This window comes from Anas acuta, chromosome 21 (genome assembly GCF_963932015.1).
Source record: "Anas acuta chromosome 21, bAnaAcu1.1, whole genome shotgun sequence".
Lineage (NCBI taxonomy): Eukaryota > Metazoa > Chordata > Aves > Anseriformes > Anatidae > Anas > Anas acuta.
Window position 1 is genome coordinate 4367313 of NC_088999.1, and position 20881 is coordinate 4388193.

General features: G+C 68.2%; 1 protein-coding gene and 1 long non-coding RNA gene across 7 annotated transcripts in view; one reads left to right on the forward strand and one right to left on the reverse strand.

Moving 5' to 3' along the window:
• The first annotated feature begins 662 nt into the window (after positions 1-662).
• Positions 663-20881, forward strand: part of AHDC1 (AT-hook DNA binding motif containing 1) — a 48848-nt gene continuing 28629 nt past the window's right edge. Inside the window, exons 1-2 of one of the 6 annotated variants that reach the window (XM_068658124.1) lie at positions 663-849; positions 1440-1560. Coding sequence is in view for 2 of the 6 variants with exons in the window: in XM_068658126.1 (XP_068514227.1) it covers positions 6587-6776 (190 nt within the window). In the remaining 4 variants the exon portion in view is untranslated. Of the gene's footprint in view, positions 850-891; positions 1015-1218; positions 1561-5691; positions 6777-16830; positions 17676-20881 lie in introns of those variants that run through there. The other 5 variants (XM_068658131.1, XM_068658127.1, XM_068658129.1 and 2 more) reach the window with 5 other exon arrangements.
• LOC137843186 (uncharacterized) lies at positions 13827-16035 on the reverse strand. The gene is made up of 2 exons (XR_011089396.1): positions 15735-16035; positions 13827-14853 (listed from the first exon to the last, which is right to left on the reverse strand). It is a non-coding gene; the product is annotated as an uncharacterized lncRNA (long non-coding RNA).

A 20881-nucleotide genomic window follows, 5' to 3' on the forward strand; every position in this document is an offset into this window, starting at 1 on the left:
GGTGGTTTTGGTCACCACCTGCCCCTCCCCGGGGTCCCCTCTGTGCCAAGGGGGATGTAGCCAAAGGGGGACCCCTGCACAGCACCGTGCCCTGGGGGTGGGGGAGCAGGGTGTTAGCAAACAGAGGGGAAGTTTCCAGCGCTGCCAGGCCGTAGCCACGGCTAACTTAAAAAAAAATAATAATTAAGTGGAAAAAAAAAAAAAAAAAGGCTAATTAGGTGGCTTCAAGGGGGTGTGCCACGGGGGAAATTCGGACCGAGGATTGGGGCGGGGAGGGGGGGGGTCCTGCGGGCTGCCTGCGTGCCCCCCAAACCCCGCATCCTACCGGGGAGCGCAGTGCGGGTGCAACCCGGGAGAGGGCAGCAATGCCCGTGCATCCCACTTGTGTGGGGGGGTGGGCATCCCGGGGGGTTGGGGAGGGGGGGGGGGGGGGGCAAAACACCCTCCGGGTGGATGCCTCCCCCCCCCCAAAAAAAAAAAAAACAACAAATTGAATCCCCCCTCCCCAAGCAGAGCGCGGAGATGCGCGCCCCTTGCGCGCCCCTCCCCGCTTCGCGCCGACGGGGAGGAGAAAAGCGGGGAGAGGAGAAGGGGCGGGGGGGGGGGAGAAAAAGGAAGGAGGGAAGAGAAACGAGAAGGCGGGGGGGGGGAGAGAAGGAAGGACTACAAGGCCCGGCATGCCCCGGCGGTGCTGCACGGCTCCCCGGGGTGCCGGATGCTGGCCGTGCCGCTGACAGCGGAGCGAAGCGGAGCCGCGGTCCCCGCCGCGCACGGAGAGGGCAGGGCGCGCCGCGCCGCCGGCTCCGCTCCCCCCTTTCCCAGCCCCCACAAAGCCGGGAGCGGCAGAAGGCAAGAGCGAGGGAGGAGGAGGAGGAGGAGGAGGAGGTGGAGGAGGAGGAGGAGGAGGAGGAGGAGGAGGAGGAAGGGGGGAGGCAGCAGCAAGCCAGGGCTCTGCTGCGCTGTGTCTTTCTTTGCTTTCCGCAGGCGGCTGAGCGGCGGAGGCGCAGAGGGGAGGTCGGTTCCCCTCCGCCTCCCGCTCCGCTGCCTTTTGTGTGTGTGCGAGGCGAAGGGGGGGGGGGGGGGGGGGGGGGGGGGAGAGAAAAAATTTGAAAAAAAAAAAAAAAGAGAGAGAGAGAGAGGGAGAGAGAGGAGGGAAAAAAAAAAAAGCGGAGGAAAAAAAAAAAAAAAGAGGAGGAAAAAAATAAGAGGAGGATAAAAAAAAAAAATAGCCGAGAGGCAGAGGGGGAGAGAGGAAAAAAACAGGGCGAAAAAAAAAAAAAAAAATCAAATAGGGGTGGGGGGGCTGGGGGGGAAGAGGGGAAAGGAGGAAAGGCGAGAGGAAAAGAGCAGGCAGGGGACGGAGGAGGGGGCGGGCTGGCAGGAGCGGAGTTGCCTGGGGAGAATGTGAGCAGGAGGCGCTGGAAATGCTCTCGTTGAAGGTGGCGAGCGGTGCCGAGGGCTCCGGGACTCCCGCGGGCGGCCAGGACGCAGCCCCGGCGGACGGCAGGAGCCTCCCCAAGCGGGCGGGCTCCGGGGGGCTCGGAGCGCAGCAGCCGGCGGGTGAGTACCGGGGTGTCCCCGTCCCCCTTCCTCCTCTTCCCCACCCCCGTTGCCTTTGTGTGGGGCTGGGACCCGGGGGGGGGGGGGGTCGTGGCTGGAGGTGGGGGGGTCGTGGGTGGGGAGGCGGAGGGGTAAAGGGGGGAGAAAGGGAGGGAGAAAGGGATCGGGGGTGTTGTTGGGGGGCACCCAGCGTGTTGGTAGAGAGAGGGTGGAGGGGGAGGGAGGCGCGGCCCCCCCCCCTCCCCGCCGTGTGTGTGTGTGTGTGTGTGTGTGTGTGTGTGTGTGTGCCCCCCCCCCCCCGCTGTCCCCTCCGCCGAAGTTGCGCGCGGCGAGTTGGTGCCAAATTGCAGGAGTTTAATGGCACTTGGGGAGGGGAGAGGGGGGGCGAGGGGAGGAGGGAGGGGGAGAGGGGGGAGACGGGGCTAGGGGGGGGCGTCCTGGCGATCGCCCCCTCCTCCCCTCCCTTCCCCCCCCCCAAGAAAAAAAATCCCCCGCCGTGCCCCATTTGCACGAGTTCAGCCGCCTCCCCCGGCCGGCCCCCCCCCGGCTCCCCCCGGGCTGCGAGCGCTGAGTGACAGCTGTCAGAGCCGGCTCCGTCCGCTAGAAGGCGGAACGGAACATGTCAACAAAATTTGGGGTTATTCTCGCAGCCCTGGGGGGCGTCAGGAGCTCCCCCCCCCTTTACCAACCCCCTGACCCCCGGGGCAGAGCCTGCCCCCCCCCCCGCAACCCAGCTGGGTGCGCGGGGAGCCGGCGGCGGGGGGCACCGGGGAGGGGGTGCTGGCCCCAACTCGTGCTCTCCGCGGCGCCTTCCCCTTGCGCAGGGCTCGGCGGGTGCCTGTGGCTTCTGTCCCCCCCCCGCCACCCCAAAACGTGGTTGCCTGTCGGATCCTTCCACCCACCCCCCCTGGCACCCCGTTTCCAAGCCCCCTTTGCGCTTCTTTGGCACGCGCGCGGGGCACCGGGGACCGCGGGGACCCCAAAAGGGGGGGGTGGCTGCGGCCACCCCGCGGGGGTCTCTCCGCCAGCGGCCTCGAAAAGCCCCGGGGAGGGAGGCCCGGGGGCAGGTGGAGGCAGCCGGGTCCCCGCTTGTTTACTTGCCGTGGGAGGAACTGGCCCCGGCCGCGACCAGGTGGCCTTGTGCACGAAGCCACTTGGCCGGCTGCTGCGAGAGCAGCGACCAAAAAGCCGCGGTCTGAGCTCATTGTGTGCTCGCTGCGAGCCCCGGCGCGCCGGGGACTCACTCCAGATTTATCCTGGCGTGACAGAGAGCAGAAGCGAGCCCCGAGGGCGCGGGCACGCATCCTGCCCCGACGCTTTGCAGCCGGGAAGCCTGAGCCGGGGGGCTTTTTCGGGGGGCAGGCGGACGAAGCTGGGGGCCCCCCGCGGCCCCCAGGCTTTCCAAACCAACCCCCCCCCCTCCACACCTCACCACCACCACCGCCACCCCCAGGTGTCCCCTTACACACTGGCTCTCCTGCTGGTCTGAGGAATTTGCAGAGGAGGGTGGTGGTGGTGGTGGTGGTGGCGGTGGTGGTGGTGGGGAGGGGAGGAAGGAGGGAGGCAGGGAGGGAAAGCGGGGAGGGGGGGGGGGGGGGGTTGGGGGGGGGCTGGAGAAGGGATGGCGCGGCGCCAAATTCCGCTCTGCCATGTCTCTGTAACCTGAATAGGCCAACTCCATCCCTGGTGCGAGTCCCCCGTGGCTCCGCCGCGCTCCAATGCAGTTCGGCGCGAGGAGGTGGCGTTCGCCCGGCCACTCTCGCGTCCCTTTTCCCCCCCCCAGCCCCACAATTTGCCCCCCAGCGCCGCCACCAGCAGCTCCCCGGACCGAAGCGGACCCCGGCTCCTTCCCTCCGCCACCGAAACCGCCGGCACCGTGCCGGGAGGAGCCGGAGGTGGCCGGGGGGGAGAGGCGAGGGGTTGGCACCGCGGCGGGGCCGGGGGAGCCAAGGACGCGCGGGGAGCGGGCGGCCGGAGGGGGAGAAGCGCTGGAAACCCGTGGAAGGTTATAGGGAGCCTGGGGGGGGGCCGGCGCTGCCCTGGCCTCCTTAGAGGAGGCAGCAGAGACCCGGGGCAGGCTATTTCTGCTGAGATCCCGAGGAAAGCTCTGGGAGAATTGTGGGCTTCTATAAATAGTGTGTGTCAGCCGAGTGGAAACAGGGCCTTGAAATGCTCCTGCTATTCTCCCGAGTGCTTGGAACCAGCTCTTGGTAAACAGGGCAGCGCTGGGGAGGGCTGCTTCCTACTTCCGGGCTCGCCACGGGAGCGTTTTGGGGGGAGCAGGAGGGCCGGGGCCGGGGGGGGTCACTTGGCGACAGAGCGGGGCCCCCCCGCGGGGCCGGCTGCCTGATGCTGGGCTGTGGCGGGGCCGCCCGGATGCGGGGTGACCCCTGGTTTGCGTCGAGACCCCCCCGTCCCCTCCCCAGCGTGGCGAATTTCGGGGTTGGGATGCGCCGTGCGGTTCGCTCATGGTCCTCGGGGGCTGCCGGTGCCGGGGTGGGCTCGGGGCTCCGGGGGATGCTCTGCAAAGCCCCCCCAAATGGTCGGGGTGGTTCTGCGGGGTCTGTCTCAGGAGGGGCGAGGTGCAGCCCTGGTGGACATGGTGGGGTCGTGGTGTGCTCCGTGTCCCTCTGCTCCCCGCCGCTCATCCGTCGAGGCTGGCGTTGGTCCTGCTGCTCCGGGGTTGTTGGGGCGATGCGCCGAGCGGTGTCCTGCTCCCGTGCAGGGGTCTGGGGGGGCGAGCATTCGGTGGCTGTTGCGCCCCTCTGCTGGGGAACCCCTCCTTTGGTGGCCTTTGCGTGCAGAAGGGACCTGGGGACATTTCCCCAGGGTGTTCGGCTGCCTCTGGGAGCACCCCGGTGGTCCCAGCACGTTGTGGGGCGCCGCGGTGCGTGCGGGGCTCCCCCACGGGCAGGGCTTTGCTCCTGGCACCCTCATCCCGGGGCACTGCACCAGGACCCGGCCGTGTGGTGCTTGGCACCGGCTGCACGCTGCCCGGCCGTGCGTGCCGGCGTTCCCTCGTGCTGCAAAAGGGAGCCCAAAAACCATGCTTTGATTATTTCCCTTCCGAAACACCACAGCAGGGACACAACCAGGGCGCCTCTCGGGTGCCCGCCGCCACTTCGCACCTTGGTGCACGGCGAGCTCCGCGCTGCGAGGCGCCCGGCGCGCTCCGGGGGTGGCGGGGCTCCACGCAGCCCAGTTTCACCCAGTTTCACCCAGTTCCACCGCCCGGTTTCGGGGTCCGTCCCCGCGGGCTGGGTGACCCGGGCGAGGGCTGGCGCGCGCCCGCGCGGTGCCGGCACAGCGAAGCACGCAGAGCGCCGCGTGGGTGGGAAGGGGCGAGCGCGAGTCCGTTTTGCTCTCTGCCTTTTTTTTTCTTTTTTTTTTTTTTTTTTCCTCTCTTTTCTTCTTCTTTTTTTTTTTTTTATTTCCCTCTCTGTGGGTTGAGCGTTGGGGCGACAGACAGGGAAAGTCTGAGCAATGGTCTCCGCGCTGGTGCTGTCTTCAATCAGCGCGTCCCAGAATCCCTCGCTCTGGGCCTTCTAGGCACAAGGGCTTACAGCGAAAATCGGCAGCTGCAGCTGCGAGTGAAAGCACAAGAGCCCGGCTGGGTCTTTGGCATCGGCAGGAGAGCAAAAAAAAGCTGGGGGAGGCGGGGAAGAGAGGAGGAGGGGGGGGGAAGAGCGATGTGCCCTGTGTTTTTTTTTTTTTTGTTGTTTTTTTTTTTTTTCCAGCCCTGCCACCGAGGGTTGTGTTTCAGAGCCACGCTCGCCGGGCGCGGGAGGGGGGCGCACGGCGATGCCTCCGGGGAGCTCATTAAATCCGCCGGCCCCCCCCTTTTTTCCCCGTGCGCCTCGCCGGCCGGGATGCAGCAAGGGGAAGGAGGGAGGGACGTGCCGGGTGGAACCGGCTGCCCGGTGGGGACAGTTACTGGCCCAGGCAGGAACGCTGCCCCGGGGGCTCACCTGTCGGAGCACGTAGGACGGGTGCGTGCCAGCGGGGCCGTGACAAAGGCAGGCGCAGAGCCGGGGACTCCCTCCGTGCCGGGGCGAAGCCCCCAGGGGAACGCCGAGGTGGTGGGGGTTCGGGGGGCTCGGGCGATGCGGGGAAACGGGGGGCAGCAGGCGTGAGCGGGAGGGGTCGGCACGGGCACGGGCAGCGTGCGGCGATGGGGCTGGAGCGCGGCAAAGGAGGGCCCCAGATGGGTGCTGGTAGGGGTTGTGGCACCGTGGGGGCACCCAGGCGTGGGGACCCCCCTTCCCTATCCGAAAACCGACCCGGTGCAGGCGTGAGGGCCGGCACGGCCTCGCCTGGCACGACGCGGGGGGAGATGAGGGAGAGGCGAAAGGTGGTGTCGGTCCTGGCGGAGGGAGAGCAGAGCGGATCTGGCAGCCGCCAGCCCCAACCTCTGCCCTTCCCGCGGCGAAACGAGCTCCAGGCGGCGGGAGCAGCATCCCTTCCCCGCGCCGCCGCCCCCGGGGCCCCGAGCCCTGCGCACGCTCCTCGCCTCCTGCTGACTTCAGCGCATCGGCTTGGGCTCGGCGCCTGTAAATTCCTCGCAAAACCTGGGCCTAAAATATCTGGAGGAGGACGGAGGAGCGCCTTGGGCGAGGGAGATGAGATCTTCAGCTGCGGGAGAGAGGGAGGCTGCTCCGCTGCAGGCGGTGGGGCCGTGCCGGGCTCCTCCAGCTGCCGGCCCCCGGGGAATTCGCCAGGAATAAATCTCGCCCCGGCAAACTTGGTGGCTGGGCTCGGGACAGAAGCGCCCGAAGGAGCGAGGGGCACCCCGGGGCGGTGGCATGGGAGCGGGGCTGGGGCTCGGTGGCTGAGGAGGGACAATAAATGCTGAGAGGGAGGCGCTAGGCGGGAGCTGTGTGAGAACCAGTTTGCGAGGTCCAGATTGGCAGCAGATCCTGAACCAGGAGGAGCTGAGCATCCATACGGCCCCTGCCGAGATCAGACGAGACGACAGCGACTCGGTTTGGGGGAAGAAATTGGAGGCGGGGGAAGCTTTTTTGCTGAAATGAAATTTGAACCCCAAAGTGGGAGGGAAGTGGAGGTGGGGGGCACGGCTCTCTCCACATGGTTATTACTGCTGTTTTCCACCCAGCTGAAAGGAGAATGTAGCTTAATATGGACCCGCGGGGAGGAGAAGCGCTCGGGAACGGGGATTTGTCAGGAGGGAGCTGGGAAACAGCGAGCGAGACGTAGAGGTGAGCGCGGCCAGCGGCGTGCCCAGGGAGGTGCTGGCAGCCCGGCGGCCAGGAGAGGCCGGAGCCGGGCTGCAACAAGGCGCTATTGTTCTTGGCGAGCGGGGGGCCACCCGCGGCCCCCCCAGACCCGCCGCCTTCGCCACGCAGCTGGAGGAGCCGGCGCGGATGCGGGGAGGCTGGAAGGTCGCAGGGAGAGGTTTTTTTCTGGTGGCTTTGTGGCCTGGCCGGGACCGGTGGGTGCCGGCGGGACGCGCGGTGCCAGGGGGTGCCGGCGGGGAAAGCAGGAGGGGGAGGACTGCAGGTGAGCGGGGAAAGGGCTGAGCCACGGGGGTGGGAGCGGGGCGAAATGGGGCGCTTCAACCCTGCGGGGAGCCCCCAGCCCTGGTGCTGTGGCTCTCCCCGGTGCGGTGCCTCGCTGCGTGCCCCCCTGGCCCTCGCCGTGCGCCGGGGCTGCCGTCGGCGCCTCGCTGCTGGCACGGAGCTGTGGGGTGCCGAGCTGTGGGGTGCTGAGCTGTGGGGTGCTGGCATCGGTTGCCGCAGCCACAGGCTCTGCCCCGGGCCGTGCTGGTGCTCAGGGACTCCCCAGGGTGCTGCGAGAAGCGCGGGGGATTGGCAAGAGGAGGAGGAGGAGGAGGAGGAGGAGGAAGAGCAGGAGGAGGCGTGTGGCTGGGGCGCCGTGGCCAGGCTGGGGGAGGCGAGGGCTGGGCAGCTCTGCACAGCTGGGTTCAGCTTATCCCAGCCCTCCCTGGGATCCCTGGGGCCGGGGGCAGCCCAGGGCCTGCTGTGCCCACCCCCAGCCCAGCTGGGAAGGAGAGACCCCCCCCTTCTTTATCCCCCGGGGCTGGCCTTTGCTCCCCATCCCCCCCTGTTCCCAGGTCGGCTCCCCTCTGCTGCTTCAAACGCGGAGATGCCCCGAAGGCAGCAGAGGCACCTCAGCAAGTGCACACGAAATATTTGAGCACGCATGGGTGGCTCTGGGCTCGCTGCGGCTCTCGCCCTTCCCCGGCCCTGCTGGTGCTGGTGTTGTGCGCTTCTCCCCAGATTCGGGGCACCCATGGGTGCTTCTCCTCTCATCCGAGGCAGGGTGTGAGCTTTGCTCGGCGGCTCTTGCTCGGAATTCTTCGGGCTGCCCCAACGGGACCAGCGTGGCACCGCCGTGCCGCCACGGGCACCCGGCGCGGATGCCGCCGCATCCACCGCGAGCCTCGCTGATGCCGCCCACCTCCCCGAAATAGCAGCAGGACCTCTGTCCTTCATCCCCACGCCCTCCTCTTCCTCCCCGCAGCGGCAAAGCACCCTGCAGCCGGGCCCGGAGCCCGTGTCGGGGAGGGGGGAGCCGCGCTCCCCTCCCCTCCCCGGCATTCCTCGGGAGTGAAACACAAGAGCTGGCAGGGCACTCGCGCTTTCTCTGGCCTCCGCTCCTCCGATTCCTGAACAAAGCCTCCTGCCTCTCCCGGGAGCCTGAAACAGGAGAGGCGGCTGCTGGTGGATGGGAAAGGCGAGCTGTTCCCTTCTGCCCCGTGCCAGCAGCCAGGCGCTGGGGGACGGGGGTGGGTGGCGGTGGGCACGGTCCCCAAGGTCCCCGCGCGCCGACGCGCACGGCCGGAGCTGCCCCGTGCAGGGACCACGGGGACCGTGCCCACCCTCAGCCTCACCCCGGTGCCCCACCAAGCAGTGAAACGCCCCCCCCCCAGTTCTGGGGAAGCTCCTCCAAAAGCCACCGCCGTGGGTGATGCTTGGAGGGCTGGCCCGAAGGGCTGGCCAAAGGACTTCCCATCCCCGCCATCTCGCTGCGAGATGCCCATGGTATTGCTATGGAAACTGAGCCCCGGAGAGAACCGGGTTGGCCCTGGAAAGGACCCAGTGAGCCTGGGAGAGGACCAGGTTCGCCCTGGGAAGGACCGGGTTACCCCCGGAGAGGACCAACAGAGCCCCAGTTCGGCCCCAGTTTGGTCCAAGCTCCCAGCCTCGTGCACGGATCACGGGACGGCGCACCCGGACCCGTTTCTCCCCCGTAAGCGGGGCGATGCGTCCCGCAGCCCCCTCCCCAAAGTCCGACCCCTTCCCGCAGAACAAAGCCCCCCCCCCCCCTCCCCGCCGCCCCCGGTGAAGCAGGCCCCTGTCGGAGCGCAGTCCCCGACAGCGAAGGTTATTTTAATGGATGCATTACTTTAAACGAACCCTCCGCCATCTGTTCCACCCCCTAATTACGCATGCAAAAAAAGCCCATCTCACAGCCAGCGCAGGAGAAAGTAAAGATATAAGTGATTTAAATGCGCCGAGCCCCAGCTCCGCCAGCAGCTGGGGTGGGCTGCGCTCCCCTCCTGCCTCCTGCCTGCCAGGAGAGCGGGGCAAGGTGCGGGGAAGAAGGCGGAGGGACGGGGGCTCCCGGCTCTGGTGGCGGCTGCTGGAGAGGAGGAGGAAGAGGAGGAGGAAGGTGGTGGCCAGCCCTGGTGCTGGCAGCAGCAGGGGGTTGGCAGCGGCCCCCCGCAGCCCCCCTGGAGGTTGTGCTGGAGGCTTGGGGGGGTCCCAAGCTTGGCTGGGGTCGGTGGGGTCTTGGTGAGGTCCTGGTGACGGTGGGGTCCTCGTCCTGCAGGAGCCTCACCTGGGGACGTGGGGGTGACAGTGGGATAGCAGCGGGGTGACAGTGGGGCTGGGACCCCGCTCTGTGCCCCACAGCTGTCGGGTTGGTGCTGGGGGCTCATCCTCGCAGCCCCCCGGGATCTAGGGGGGGATTTGGGGAGCTCCAGGGGTGCAGCAGGGGCAGCTGGGGAGGGCTCAGCACCCGCAGGCTGTGCTGGGGGGAGCCTTACCCCAGCCACAGCTGCATTTCCAGGAGCTGTCCCCAAATCCCAGGCCCCGCAGTGCCTGGGGGCGATGCTCGGCCCTGGTGTTTTGTCCCCGGGGGGTTGCAGGGAAGCAGAGGAGGAGCGCGGGGGGGGGGGGCAGGGAAGAAGCCCTCCACCGAGGCAGAGCCCGCGGGTAGTGGAACAAAATGACATTTCCAAATCAGCCTCCTGCTTCGGGGGGCTGGCAGCGTGCTGGGGGTGACAGCACACCAGGACCAGGGGCTGGGGGCTGAATCCCTTCCAAAACCCCATTCCCGGGGCCATCCCTGGCGTGACTCAGTTTCCCCCCCCCCCTCCCCACCCCTCTCCCCGTGCCGCCGCGTCCCGGGTGCCGTCTCCCCTCTCCCTCCGTCTCCCTCTCTCCGTGCCTGACTGCAGCAGATGCGCCAGCTCTGCAGGAAGAGGGAATTAAGTTGGGCTGGAGGAATTTTAAAGATTGCTGCAGGCCTGAGGGTCTTAGATACCCCTGTGGAGATGGGCAGTCATGCAGAATTAATCCTATCGGCAGCCTGGCTCGCCTTCAGCCGGTGCAGATCTCCAGGAGAGCGCGAGGGAGCGCGGGGGGCGATGCTGGGGGCAGCTGGGCGAGCACCGGCGCCTCTCGGCGTTGATGGGAAATTAATAATGAAAAATTAAAGCCCCAACTCAGCCTTTCCACGGCCCGGAGGTGGGACTGGCAGGGGGAGGAGGCGAGCGAATTGTGCAAGGCTTAAGGAAAACCTGTTTGCCGGAGCGAGCGGAGCCCGGTGGCGCGGGCACGCAGCGGGGGAGCGCGCCGGGGCCGCATCCTGCTCAGGCTGGAGGCTGCTGGGGTGCAGCCGGGGCTGGAGCTCGGCGTCCCCCAAAACCGAGCTGTTTGCAGCGGGTTCCTGCAGCCACCGGGCTCAGCGTGGGGCTCGGCACCAGCGTGGGGGACACGGGGACGCGCTGGACGTCCCCACGTGCTGCGACAGCCACGTGCCGCGGAGCCCAGGGTGGCATCTGCTCGCCCCGTGGCTCTGCCAGCCCTGCAGGCACCAGCGTCCCCATTGTCCCTCCCGGTCAGCAGGGCTGCAGTGCCACCAGGCCACCGCGCTCGGTGGCCCCGTGACGCTGGGCAGGGTGGCAGCTGCCTCCCAGCCCCCTGCGCCTGTTTTATAAATCATGCAGCGCCCGGGGGCGAGCGCAGGGTGCTGTCACCCCAGCCAGGTGACACCAGGCCACCACCCCTCCCCAGCAAGCAGCAGGCGAACCCCGCTGTCCCTGCACCCCCTTCTTTGTCCCCCCAGCCCCAAATAGCGGGGCCGGGCGGTGGCTGCGGCGGGGGGCCCGCGGCGACCCCACGTGCCGTCCCCGCGCCTCGTGGCAGCGGCGGCGCCGATGGCGGCGCGCAGCTTGCAGGGTTGCCATGGCAATGTGCTGGCGCTAACGAAGCCGAGTAAACATTAACTAACGAGGGAGAGCCCCGCGCGGGTCAGGGCTGGGGGCTGCAGGAGCCTGGGGGGGGGCTCGGAGCTGTGAAGGGGGCTGGGTGCAGCGGGAGCATCCCTGGACCCCTCGCCGGGCTGCGCCCCCCGGTGCACCGAGCCCTGCTGGGGGCTGGTGGGGGAAATGTGCCCAGGGCTGGGACACTGGGGGCCCTGTCCCCTTCTGGGGCCACCCTCCGTGGGACAGGGACAGCCCTGAGGACACCGGTGCGATGTGCAGGGGCTGAGCATCGCCGTGGGTGCCAACCAGCCATCGGCACCCTCCTTGTGCTCGCAGCCCTCCTGCAGCACCCATGGGTGCAGGGCAGGGAGCTCGGGGCGTCCCTCGGCCGCTGCCACCGCCTGCAGTTGTCACCGTGACCCGAGTCCCCGTGTCCCTCCCCGCTGTCCTGGCCTGGGGACCCTACAGTGGGGGTCAGGGAGGGGGTCAGCCCCCACGGCAGGGCCCCCGCGGTGCCAAAGGTCCCCTCTGCAGCTGGGGGCGCGGTGCTGGCGCTGCAGCTCATTAGAGGGAGGTGCAGGTGCCCCGGGTACCTTCCTCCTCCCAGAGGGCTCCTAATGAACGGCTGCTAACGAGCGCCTGCTCGGGAAGAGGCTGATTGGCGAGCAGGCACCGGGGAGCCATGCACAGGGAGCTTTTTTTGGGGGGGCTGCAAGGGGCTGAGCAGCCCAACCTGGGGAGCCTTCCCTCTGCACCGTGCACGAGGGCCCTGTGTCCCTGTCCCCGTGCCAAATCTGGCCCCTCCACCAGCTCTGAGCAGGGCTCTGCAGGGTTTTTAGCCCCCGGGGGGTGTCGTGTCCCTGCCCCGTGCCACCCACCCGCCCAGGGACGGGGCTGTCACCGTCCCCCCAGGTGTGGCAGCGCCGCTCTGTGCCCGCTGGGCGGGTGGGTGCACGGGGATGTGGCTTGGGGAGGGGGCTCGTGTCAGCCCCCCCAGCCCCGTTTTTAGTCCCTTCATACGCAGCCGCCCACCCCCTCCATGGGCCTGTCTGCCTGGGGGGGTCGAAAATCTGCAACTCCCATTCGAACGCCCCCTCCCCAAAACCACCCCGGGGGCGCTGGCGTTGGAGCAGCGATGGGGGCAGGTCTGTGGGTGCCTCAAAAGGGGACGACGGGGGGGGCTGCGTGGCTGGGGGGGGGGCCCTTAGGCTGTAAATGAGCATCTCATCCCCCTCCTTCCCCCCCCCACCGGACTAATCTCCTGCCAAACCTGCTCTTCCTGCAGCGCCCTTATCGGGGGCCGCAGGTCGCCCACCCCCTGCCCCGGCTGCTATTTTGGGGGTGCCAAGGGGGGGCTCAGCACATCCCTAGTGGGGCCATCGACCCGGAGGGGCCAGGTCCGTCACCGTCCCCCCCCGAAAGGAGCCCTAATCCTGCGTGACACGGTGCCCGGCTCCGCGGTGGCTAATTGCAGCGTCCCCAGCTGAGGATTAGGGTTTAAAGCGGGGAAGGAGCAGCGGGAGCAGATGAGCTCCCGAGCAACAAAGCTCCCGTTTTCCTGCAAGCCACTTTTATTAGGGGGGTAATTAAAAGCTGAACGGGAGGCGAAAATTACAGGGAGGGTCGAGCCGAGGGAAGGGGCCACCCAAATCCCCCAGCCTGAGCCCTGGGGGGCTGCCTCCTCGTGGGGCGTGCGGGGTCCCGAGGTGCTCCGGTGGCTTCCAGCAGGGACAATCCCGGTGCCCGGTGTTGCCCCGAGGGCCAGGAAGGGTCCTGGGCTCCCGGCCCCGCTCCCCCCGCTGCGTTCCTCCCCGCCTCGCCGCGCTGGCAGGGCAGGAGGCAGCGAGGTGCTGGGCTGGTGGAGGAAACCCAAAGGCGGCCCCTATGAAAGGGGCTTTGTGTGCCCGGGACGGAGCAGCCCTCCTCCTCCTCCTCTTCCTCCTCCTCCTCCTCTTCCTCCTCCTCCTCCTCCTCCTCCCCACGTTGCAGGAGCGCGGGCGAACCTTCGGCGCTGCATAATCGGGGCTGGGGGCTGCTGGTTGGGGTGCTGGGGTGGGCACCCGCCGTGTCCCTCTGGTCCGAGGGGATTTTGGAGGTGGTGCAGGCACCGGGGTGGCCGGGGTGAGAGCCACCCCTGTACCCCTGCTGCTGCCGTGGTGCGCAGGGGGACACCCCCAGGGACAGGGGACACCCTGAGTGCTGGGGGAAACTGAGGCACAGGGCAGGGTGGCAGCCGGGCTGTCCCAGCTCAGTGTCCCCAAAGGGTTTTTTTTTTCCAGTGCTTATGACCGTGGTGACAGCAGGGGAGGTGTGCTGGGTGACCCAGTCCCTGGGGTCACGCTGGTCCCCGTGGGACCGTGCTGGGCCATGGTGGCCCAGGTGGCACGGGGCAGCACGACCCTGCAGCCCCCCAGGACTGGCTACCACAGGACCTTGTCCCGTGTCCTCTTCTGGAGTGCCCTCGCCCCGGCCCTGCTGCCTGCCTCAGTTTCCCTTCCCACTCACACACACGCCGGCTCCAGTCTGGAGGGACCCCGAATCACCCCGGGGGGTTTGACCCACATTGGCCACCCCGGCTGCCCCCGTGGAGGTGTCTGAGGTTCCCAGATACGGGGGCATGGCACAGTAGTGGGTGTTTCACAGTGCCCCGTGCACGTCCCCAGGCAGAAGCTCTCAGCACTGGGGTCCCGGTGGGGTCCCCCCAGTGGGTGCCTGGTCCCGGCTCCCGCGCCCCGGCTCCGTCGGGTGGCGGGGGGCTTGCTCTCCGCCTGGACAGGAAGACGAATGAATTCCATTACGGGATCGCGATTTTATTCCACGTGTCAGGGAGCCTGAGATTAACTTGCTCACCAGGCTGTGACAAACCCAGACACCCGCGTGCACGCGCTCGGGCGCTGGGGCTTCGCACGCTCGCCGGGCACGGAGCCGCCTGAGACCCCGCCGTGCCCCCCGCCGGCCCCCCAAGGGCAAGCAGGGCCGTCCTCATCCTCCCTCCTGCTGGCTGGGAGCCCTCCTGGCACCTGGGGGGGCTCCTGGCACTGCCACCGTGCTGTCCCCTGTCCTAGAGGTCCTTCAGGCCCCCGAGGACGCAGGTGGGTGGGGAGCCCCGCAGCCTCCCCGCACAGCTCCCCTGTGCGCGTCACCATGCCAGGCCGCCCGCATGCCTCCAAAAACCAGGCTGGGAGCGAGGCAGGAGGGGGGAGACGGGGGCTCGGGCGCTTCGTGGGGCGGAGCGAGGCCTCTCGCAAGAGCTGGTGGAGCTGGGGATGTGCCAGCCCCGTTTCACTCCCGTCGAGCAGCTGCCCACCCTGGGAGAGCGGGCTGGGGCCGTGCCGTGCCGTGCTGTGCCGTGCCACGTTGTGCTGTGCTGAGCCGTGCCATGCTGTGCCACGTCGTGCCATGCCGTGCTGTGCCGTGCCACGCTTGCTGTGCCATGCTGCACCGTGCTGTGCCATACTGCGCCGTGCTGTGCCATTCTGTGCCGTGCTGTGCCATTCTGTGCCATGCTGTGCCATACTGCACCGTGCTGTGCCATGCCGTGCCGTGCCGTGCCATTCTGTGCCGTGCTGCACTGTGCTGTGCCACACCGTGCTGTGCCGCGCCGTGCTTTACTCCACCGTGCCGTGCCGTGCTGTGCCATGCAGCGCCGTGCCGTGCCGTGCCGTGCCGTGCCGTGCCGTGCCGCGGGGCTGGCTGCTCTCCCCTTGCCGCCCCCCCTGCGCGGGCGCAGGCAGCTGGCTCTGTTTGCTGGAGGCTTTGCGCATTCCAGTTCTTGGGTCACTCGCCTTCAAAACCTCTCCGGGGACGGAGGCAGTTGGGAGCTGTAACAAACAACCGAAGGGCTCCGATGACGCCCGCGCCTGGCGCTGAGTGCCAGCACCGGGGGGGGTCCGGGGAGGGGAGGGGGGACGCAGCCCCCCTGCTCCCCTCGCACAGCACCAGGCGGGAGGGCGGCCGGGGGGGTCCTGCTGCAAACACACATGGGACTGGGGCTCGTGGTTGGGAAAGGGGAGGCACCTCCGAGCCGTCTCCTTGCGGGATGTGGTCACGTCCCGGGGAGCTGCTGGGTGTGCAGGGGGGGGATGCCCCCATCCCCAACACCCGGGGCACCAGCACCTGGCCAGGATTTATGCGTGGAAGGGTGATGGAGCCCAGCGGGTGGCCACCTCGCTGCAGCAGCAGCATGTTTGGGGCCAGTGGGGCTCGAGGCTGGTTAATGTGTCCTGGAATGTGTGCCGGAGCCGTCCCGGGGAGATCAAGGGTCCGCGCGGAGCCGCGGGAGCGCGGTGGCACTCGGGGGCTGCCGGGGCCGCGCGTCGGGGAGGCTGGGCGGCGCGGGAAGGTCAGGCTTGGCCAGATGCAGCCACTCCACCCTCCTCCAGTGCTTTGCACATTAATGCAAATGCACTGGCCTGAGTGGTTCATTAGCAGCATGTGGAATGGAATAATGCATCCGCATCCCATTAGCCTAATGAAAAAAAGGGAGCCGGCACCTGGAACAAAGCTGCCGACTCTTGGCGAGTGCTCTGGCTCGGCCATGCTGGGCCGTGGGGCCCCCCCTTTCCTTCCCCTCCCTTCCCTTCCTCTCCCTTCCCTTCCTTTCCCTTCCCTCCGCCGCCCCGCTCGCCCCGGCCGCCTCCTGCACCCGCCTCCGAGCATCCTCGCGCCCACCACGGCCGAAGGGGGCCACGGGTGCCCCCACCTTGGGGTGCTCCCCGCTCGCCAGTTGGCACGGGGGCACCGGGGAGACCCCAGGCCGGGCGGTGCCGTTCCCAGGGGGGTGGCAGCGTTGGGCCCGAGTGGCGCAGAGGCGCTGGCCGGGTGTCGGTGCCGGGCGGAGAGATGTCCCCGAGTGTCTCTGGGGCTGGGAGCGCAGAGCCTGAAGGATTAGAGGAAACATTGCCAAACAAACCAGGCTGTGCCGGAACCAATTAGCCTCCAGCAGGCAGAGTTTCAGATGCTGTTATTTCTGCCTCTTCTCTTTCTCTGCCTCCTTCTGTCTCCCTCTCTCTTCCCCCTTTCCCCCCTCCCCGGCCCTCCCCAGCCCCTCCTGCCCGCCCCCAGCATCTCTGCCGTCTCCATTCCTCTCCGTGTCGGAGCTTGTTTTGGGCACTGGCTTTGGAGTGAGTCATGCCGCGCGTAGGGGATTTTAAAAGCTTTCTGCTGTCGCTGGGAGCCGGTTTGGGCTGCTCTGACACTGGGGGTGGAGCGCGGCGCGCTGCAGACAGCCCTCGTCTGGGGAGCCCAAAAATCCCCCGCCCACCCCCTCCAAACCCCCTCGGTCCCCCCAAAAACCGCTGGGGTCCCGTGGCCCCACGAGGCTGGGGCCGGGCCCCGGCCACCCCAGCCAGCCGCTGAGTCACAGCCGAAACTTTCGAGCCGTTGGAGCTTCCTCCGCGAGGCCCCTCGCCGAGGAAGTGGGCTGCCGGGGCGTCGAGGCTGCCGGGGCGGTTACCCCGGCCCCGGCCTGTGCCGGGCGCGCAGGCGCACGGGGAGCGGGCGCCGGGGCTCGAAGCGTGGGAGATTTCCACCCCCCCCGGCCACCTCCGCCAAGCCCCGGGGTGGGGGCCCCCACGGCGTGACCCTGCCGCCGGTCCGCAGCTGGCTCCGGCTTCCCTTCCTCCTCCTCCTCCTCCTCCTCTTCTTTCTCCTCCTCCTCCTCTTCCTCGCCTTGAGCTGTGCTGCCGAGGGACTGCAGCTCCCGTGGATCAGGAGGAGATTTAGGTCAAGCGCTCGACTGAGTCGAAACAGCCATCTGTGTGCGGAGGAAAGCGGCCACCCAGCACCCCCGGAGCGCCCGGCACCGCCGCCCTGCCCGCGGCCCGGCACCGCCGCAGCGCCCGCGGCGAAAAACCCAATTGGGGAATCAAAAAAAAAAAAAAAAAACACAAAAAACGACCCCCTCCAAAAAAAAAAAATCCATCGCCCTCCACCTCTGCCCGTTGGCATCGCCGGCAAACGGAGGGGAAAGCGGCCAGGGCGCCGGGCCAAGGTCGCCCTGACACGCCGCGGGCGCTGCACGGGCTGGGTGCGGGCGCGAGGCTGGGGCCGGCCCCGGGCGCCCGGGTGCAGGCGGGGAGGGAGGCGCGGGCGGGAGCAGCGGCGCTGGCCACAGGCCCGGCACCGGGGCTCCTGGGTTCCTGCAGGAACAGGGTGGAGCGGGAGGAGGCCGGGGAGCTGGTGTCATCCCGGCCGCGGCGGGGGGTGCGCTTCCCTCGCGGGGTGGCGGAGAGGGAGGGGGGCTCAGCGCCGGCTGCGGGGCGCGAGGGGTGCGCCCGCCCCGTGCCTCGGTTTCCCCGAGTGGGACTCTCGGGGCGCAGGGGGCACGGCGGGGTTCGGAGGCGGGTGTGGAGGCGGCCCCGGCCCCTCCTGCTCCCCACCTGCCGGCTTCTTCTCGCTTTCTCCGTTTCCTTCCGGAGCTTTTTCGCTCGCCGGCGTTTCCCTGCCGCTGCTCCTCTGCACACGCCCGGCTGCGGGGAGAGGAAACGGGGCCGGGGAGGCCGAGGGGGCTTCCAGCCCCATGCACCCCGCTGGCACCGCAGCCGGCAGGGCTGGGGGTGCTCCCCGGCACCACGCCCCCTGCGACCCCCACCCGCACCCCGCCGAGCCCCTCGGGAGCCCCCCAGCCTCTGGGTGCCGCCTGGTAAGGAGCTTTGCCCAGCCCCGCCGCCTGTTTGCTATTAATCCTGCCTCAGTTTTGGGATTAAGCGTGGGGAGAGCTTTGGGGAGCCCGGTTTTTGGAGGTTTTGGCTGGGAGGGGATGTCCCCATGTGGGTGCCGTGCTGCGCCGGAGCGGGTCCTGCCACCCAGTGCTGCTCACTCCCTACTCACGTGTCCGGGGAGCGGAGCAGGCAGGAGCATCCGTGAGCTGCGCCGTGCCAGGAGCAGGGCCGGTGTGTCCCCAGCCTTCATCCGCATCCCTCCTCTCCCTCCCTGCCTCACACTTGCACAGCAGCACGCAGGCACGTGCAGCCGCGCGGCGAGGCGGCTCCGAGCGGGGCCACGCAGGCAGCGCCCAGAGGAGGTGTCCGGCGTGGGAACGAGGGATATGGGCTCAGGGTGGGCTCCGATTCGGGGTGCCGTCCCAATTTCCCCCTGGCCCGGGGTCCCCGGGGAGGCCGGGGTTGTTCGGAGGGGGCTGGTGGATGCCGGGAGCTCAGCGGTTCTTTATGGTCTCAGAGGGCTCCATTAATTCTTTAAATATCCAGCCTTTCCAGGTGGGTTTTGTTGAAAATTAATTTCCGGAGCTATTTTAATTTTGCTGTATTTAATTTGCTGTTTATTTTAATTAATTAACGTCGGGAAAATCTCTTCTCCCTAGCATCCTGCAGCCGTCTGGGATGGCTGCACCCGGGAGGTGAGAGCAGGGGGTGTTGGGGGCGCGAGGGCGAGAGGCTCCGGGAGGGGGGGAGCACCCATCTCCTCGGTGCCCACCCATTCCTGCAGCACCCTTCCTGGGGAAAAGGGCTTCTAGCACCCACCTGCCCGCCGGGACGGGCAGCGTGGCCGAGTGCATCGGGTACGGGCGCAGGGAGGCGGCGAGCTGGGTCCCTGCCCAGCTCCATCCTCGGCTCCGCGGCTCTCCTGGCACCGGGGGGGGGTTTGCTGCCGGCTCCCCCGGGATGGTTGGGATGGTTGGGATGGTTTTTGCGTCTCCCGGCGGGGAGATGGGCTGGGTGCAGCTTTCAACCACCTTCCTCCTCCTCCTCCTCCTCCTCCTGATAGCTCTGGGGACCCGCAGCCCGGGCAGAGGGTCCGGCACCACGGGGCCCCAGCGCGGTGCCGTGCCAAGGGGCAGGGGGATGCTCTCAAAACCAGCACGGGGCTCTTCGCTGCGTCCCCATGCCCGTGCTGAGGGATGCGGGGCTGGGCTCTGCCTCACCCCACACCTCCCAGTGCCCGGCACTCGGTGGTCCCAGCTGGGAAAAGCAGCCCCGGGGCTGGCCGGGGTTGGCTCAACCCCGTGCCAAGGCCGGGAGGGGGGCCAGGGGGGGCCTGGCTGGGGGTTGGGGGGGAAGGGACTGAGCCGCCTTCCTACAGATCAAGGCCTCTGGTCTCTTGCATGTCTAGACACTGCCACACACACCTAATGTGGTTCTTGGCAGGAGCCGCGGCTGCTCTCCCGAGGTTAATTGCTGCGCGCGGAGCTCTGCAGACAGATAGCCGGGCTCCGCTCTGCCCCCGAGGACGCCCAAAGGGCTGCGGGGCGAGGGGCCCCGTGCCCACCCCGAGCCCCACACCAGCTCCCGGGGATGCTCGGTGTCCCCGGGGACCAGGAGGAGTGTGCACGGCCAGGTGGCTCGGCGTGGAGCTGGGGGGATGCGCTGCGTTTGGGGAGCGCGCAGGGGTGGAGAGGGGCAGGATGCGCTCGGCATGGGGCTGGTGGTCCCCGGGGGGCTTCGTGCACGGGGCCGGGTGAGCGTGCACGGGGCAGGAGAAGAGTTAACGGCCCCGGGAGGCGCCGGCACGGCCTCTCCCTGCTCGCTGCGTCCTCCCCGCTGCCTCGTGGTCTTGGCAAGGCGGCTGGGCTAGATAAGGGGAAGCGCGGCGGGGGGAGCCGGACAAAGGCAGAGCCTTATTCAGCCTGCGTGGCCGGATCCAGCCTCCGGAACGGGAGCCGGAGAGAGCCACGGCAGGGGCTGGGGCGGGAAGAGCTGTTTCATCCTGCGGCCGAACATCTGGCTGAAAGCAGAGCTGGGCGCGGGCAGGGAAAGGGACGGCGCCGGGGTGCGGTGGTGGGGTGCAGCTGCAGGGGCGATGCCTGGGGCTCTGCCGGCCCCAAACACCCTGGGACGTGATGGATGAGCCCGTTCCCAGCGGCTGCTTTTGCAGAGGAGCCGAGCACAGCCAGAAACCGGCACCCCCCTGAGCTTGGGCACCCCGGGGGGGCTGCGCTGCACCGGGGCCGGGCAGGACCCACCTCCCCTCTGGCTTCCCCATGTGCACAGCAGCCCTCCTGCGGGCCCGGCCCCAGCTCCCTCGTGCAGTTTCCGAGGTGCAGCAGCGCAGAGCAGGGATGGGAAGTGGTGGCCTCACCCCAAAGGCGCATGGAGGGGGAAGCACATCGGCCGCTGGAGAGATCCCCCAGCACGACTTCCCCTGCCGCGCGTGGGGCCGGCGCTGGCGCCGACATCCGGACTCGGTCCCCCCGCGCACCGAGCCCCCCAGCCCCGGGGACCTGCCCCGCACGGCATCCCCAGGGACCCGGGCGAAGGTTTCATTCCAAGCTGTGTTTTGGTTTGGGGTTTCGTCATGTTTTCATGGCAGGGAATTTCCGTTCCTAACCAAAGACGAGGGAAAGAAAAAAAAAAAAAAAAAGAAAAAGACAACACACAAAAAAAAAACCTGCGTTGAATTTTGGCCAGTGAAATGGGATGTTTCCATTCTTGTTTTGGCTTTTGGCAGCCCCAAACTGCAGCCAGTGGAAGAAACTGTCTTTGTGGAAACGCTGCTGGCCTGCTTCGTGCCGCGCTATGGCTGCGGCGCGGCCCCTTCCCGTCGGGCTCGCCGAGCTCCTGCCCTCGTGGCCGAGCGGCTCGGGGGCGTCTCGGGGGGCTTCGGGGGGGGTTGCACGGGGAGAAACTTGCAGAGAGCGTGAGAAGGAGCGCGAACCCTCCCGAGCAGCGCAGGCAACCGTTCCCCCGGTCCCTTTTGAACTCGGCTCTCTCCTCCCCGCGGCTCCGCTGGCTGCGCCGCGCGCTGCTCTTTGCCTGTTCCGCAGAGGACATTGCCATGAGAACGGGATCTTTGTTTCGCGGGGAGCGTCGCCACGAAGCAGGCGAGCAGGGCTGCAAGGACACCGGTGGCACGGAGCTGGCGGCTCCCACTTGTCCTTGCAGCGGGTCGCTC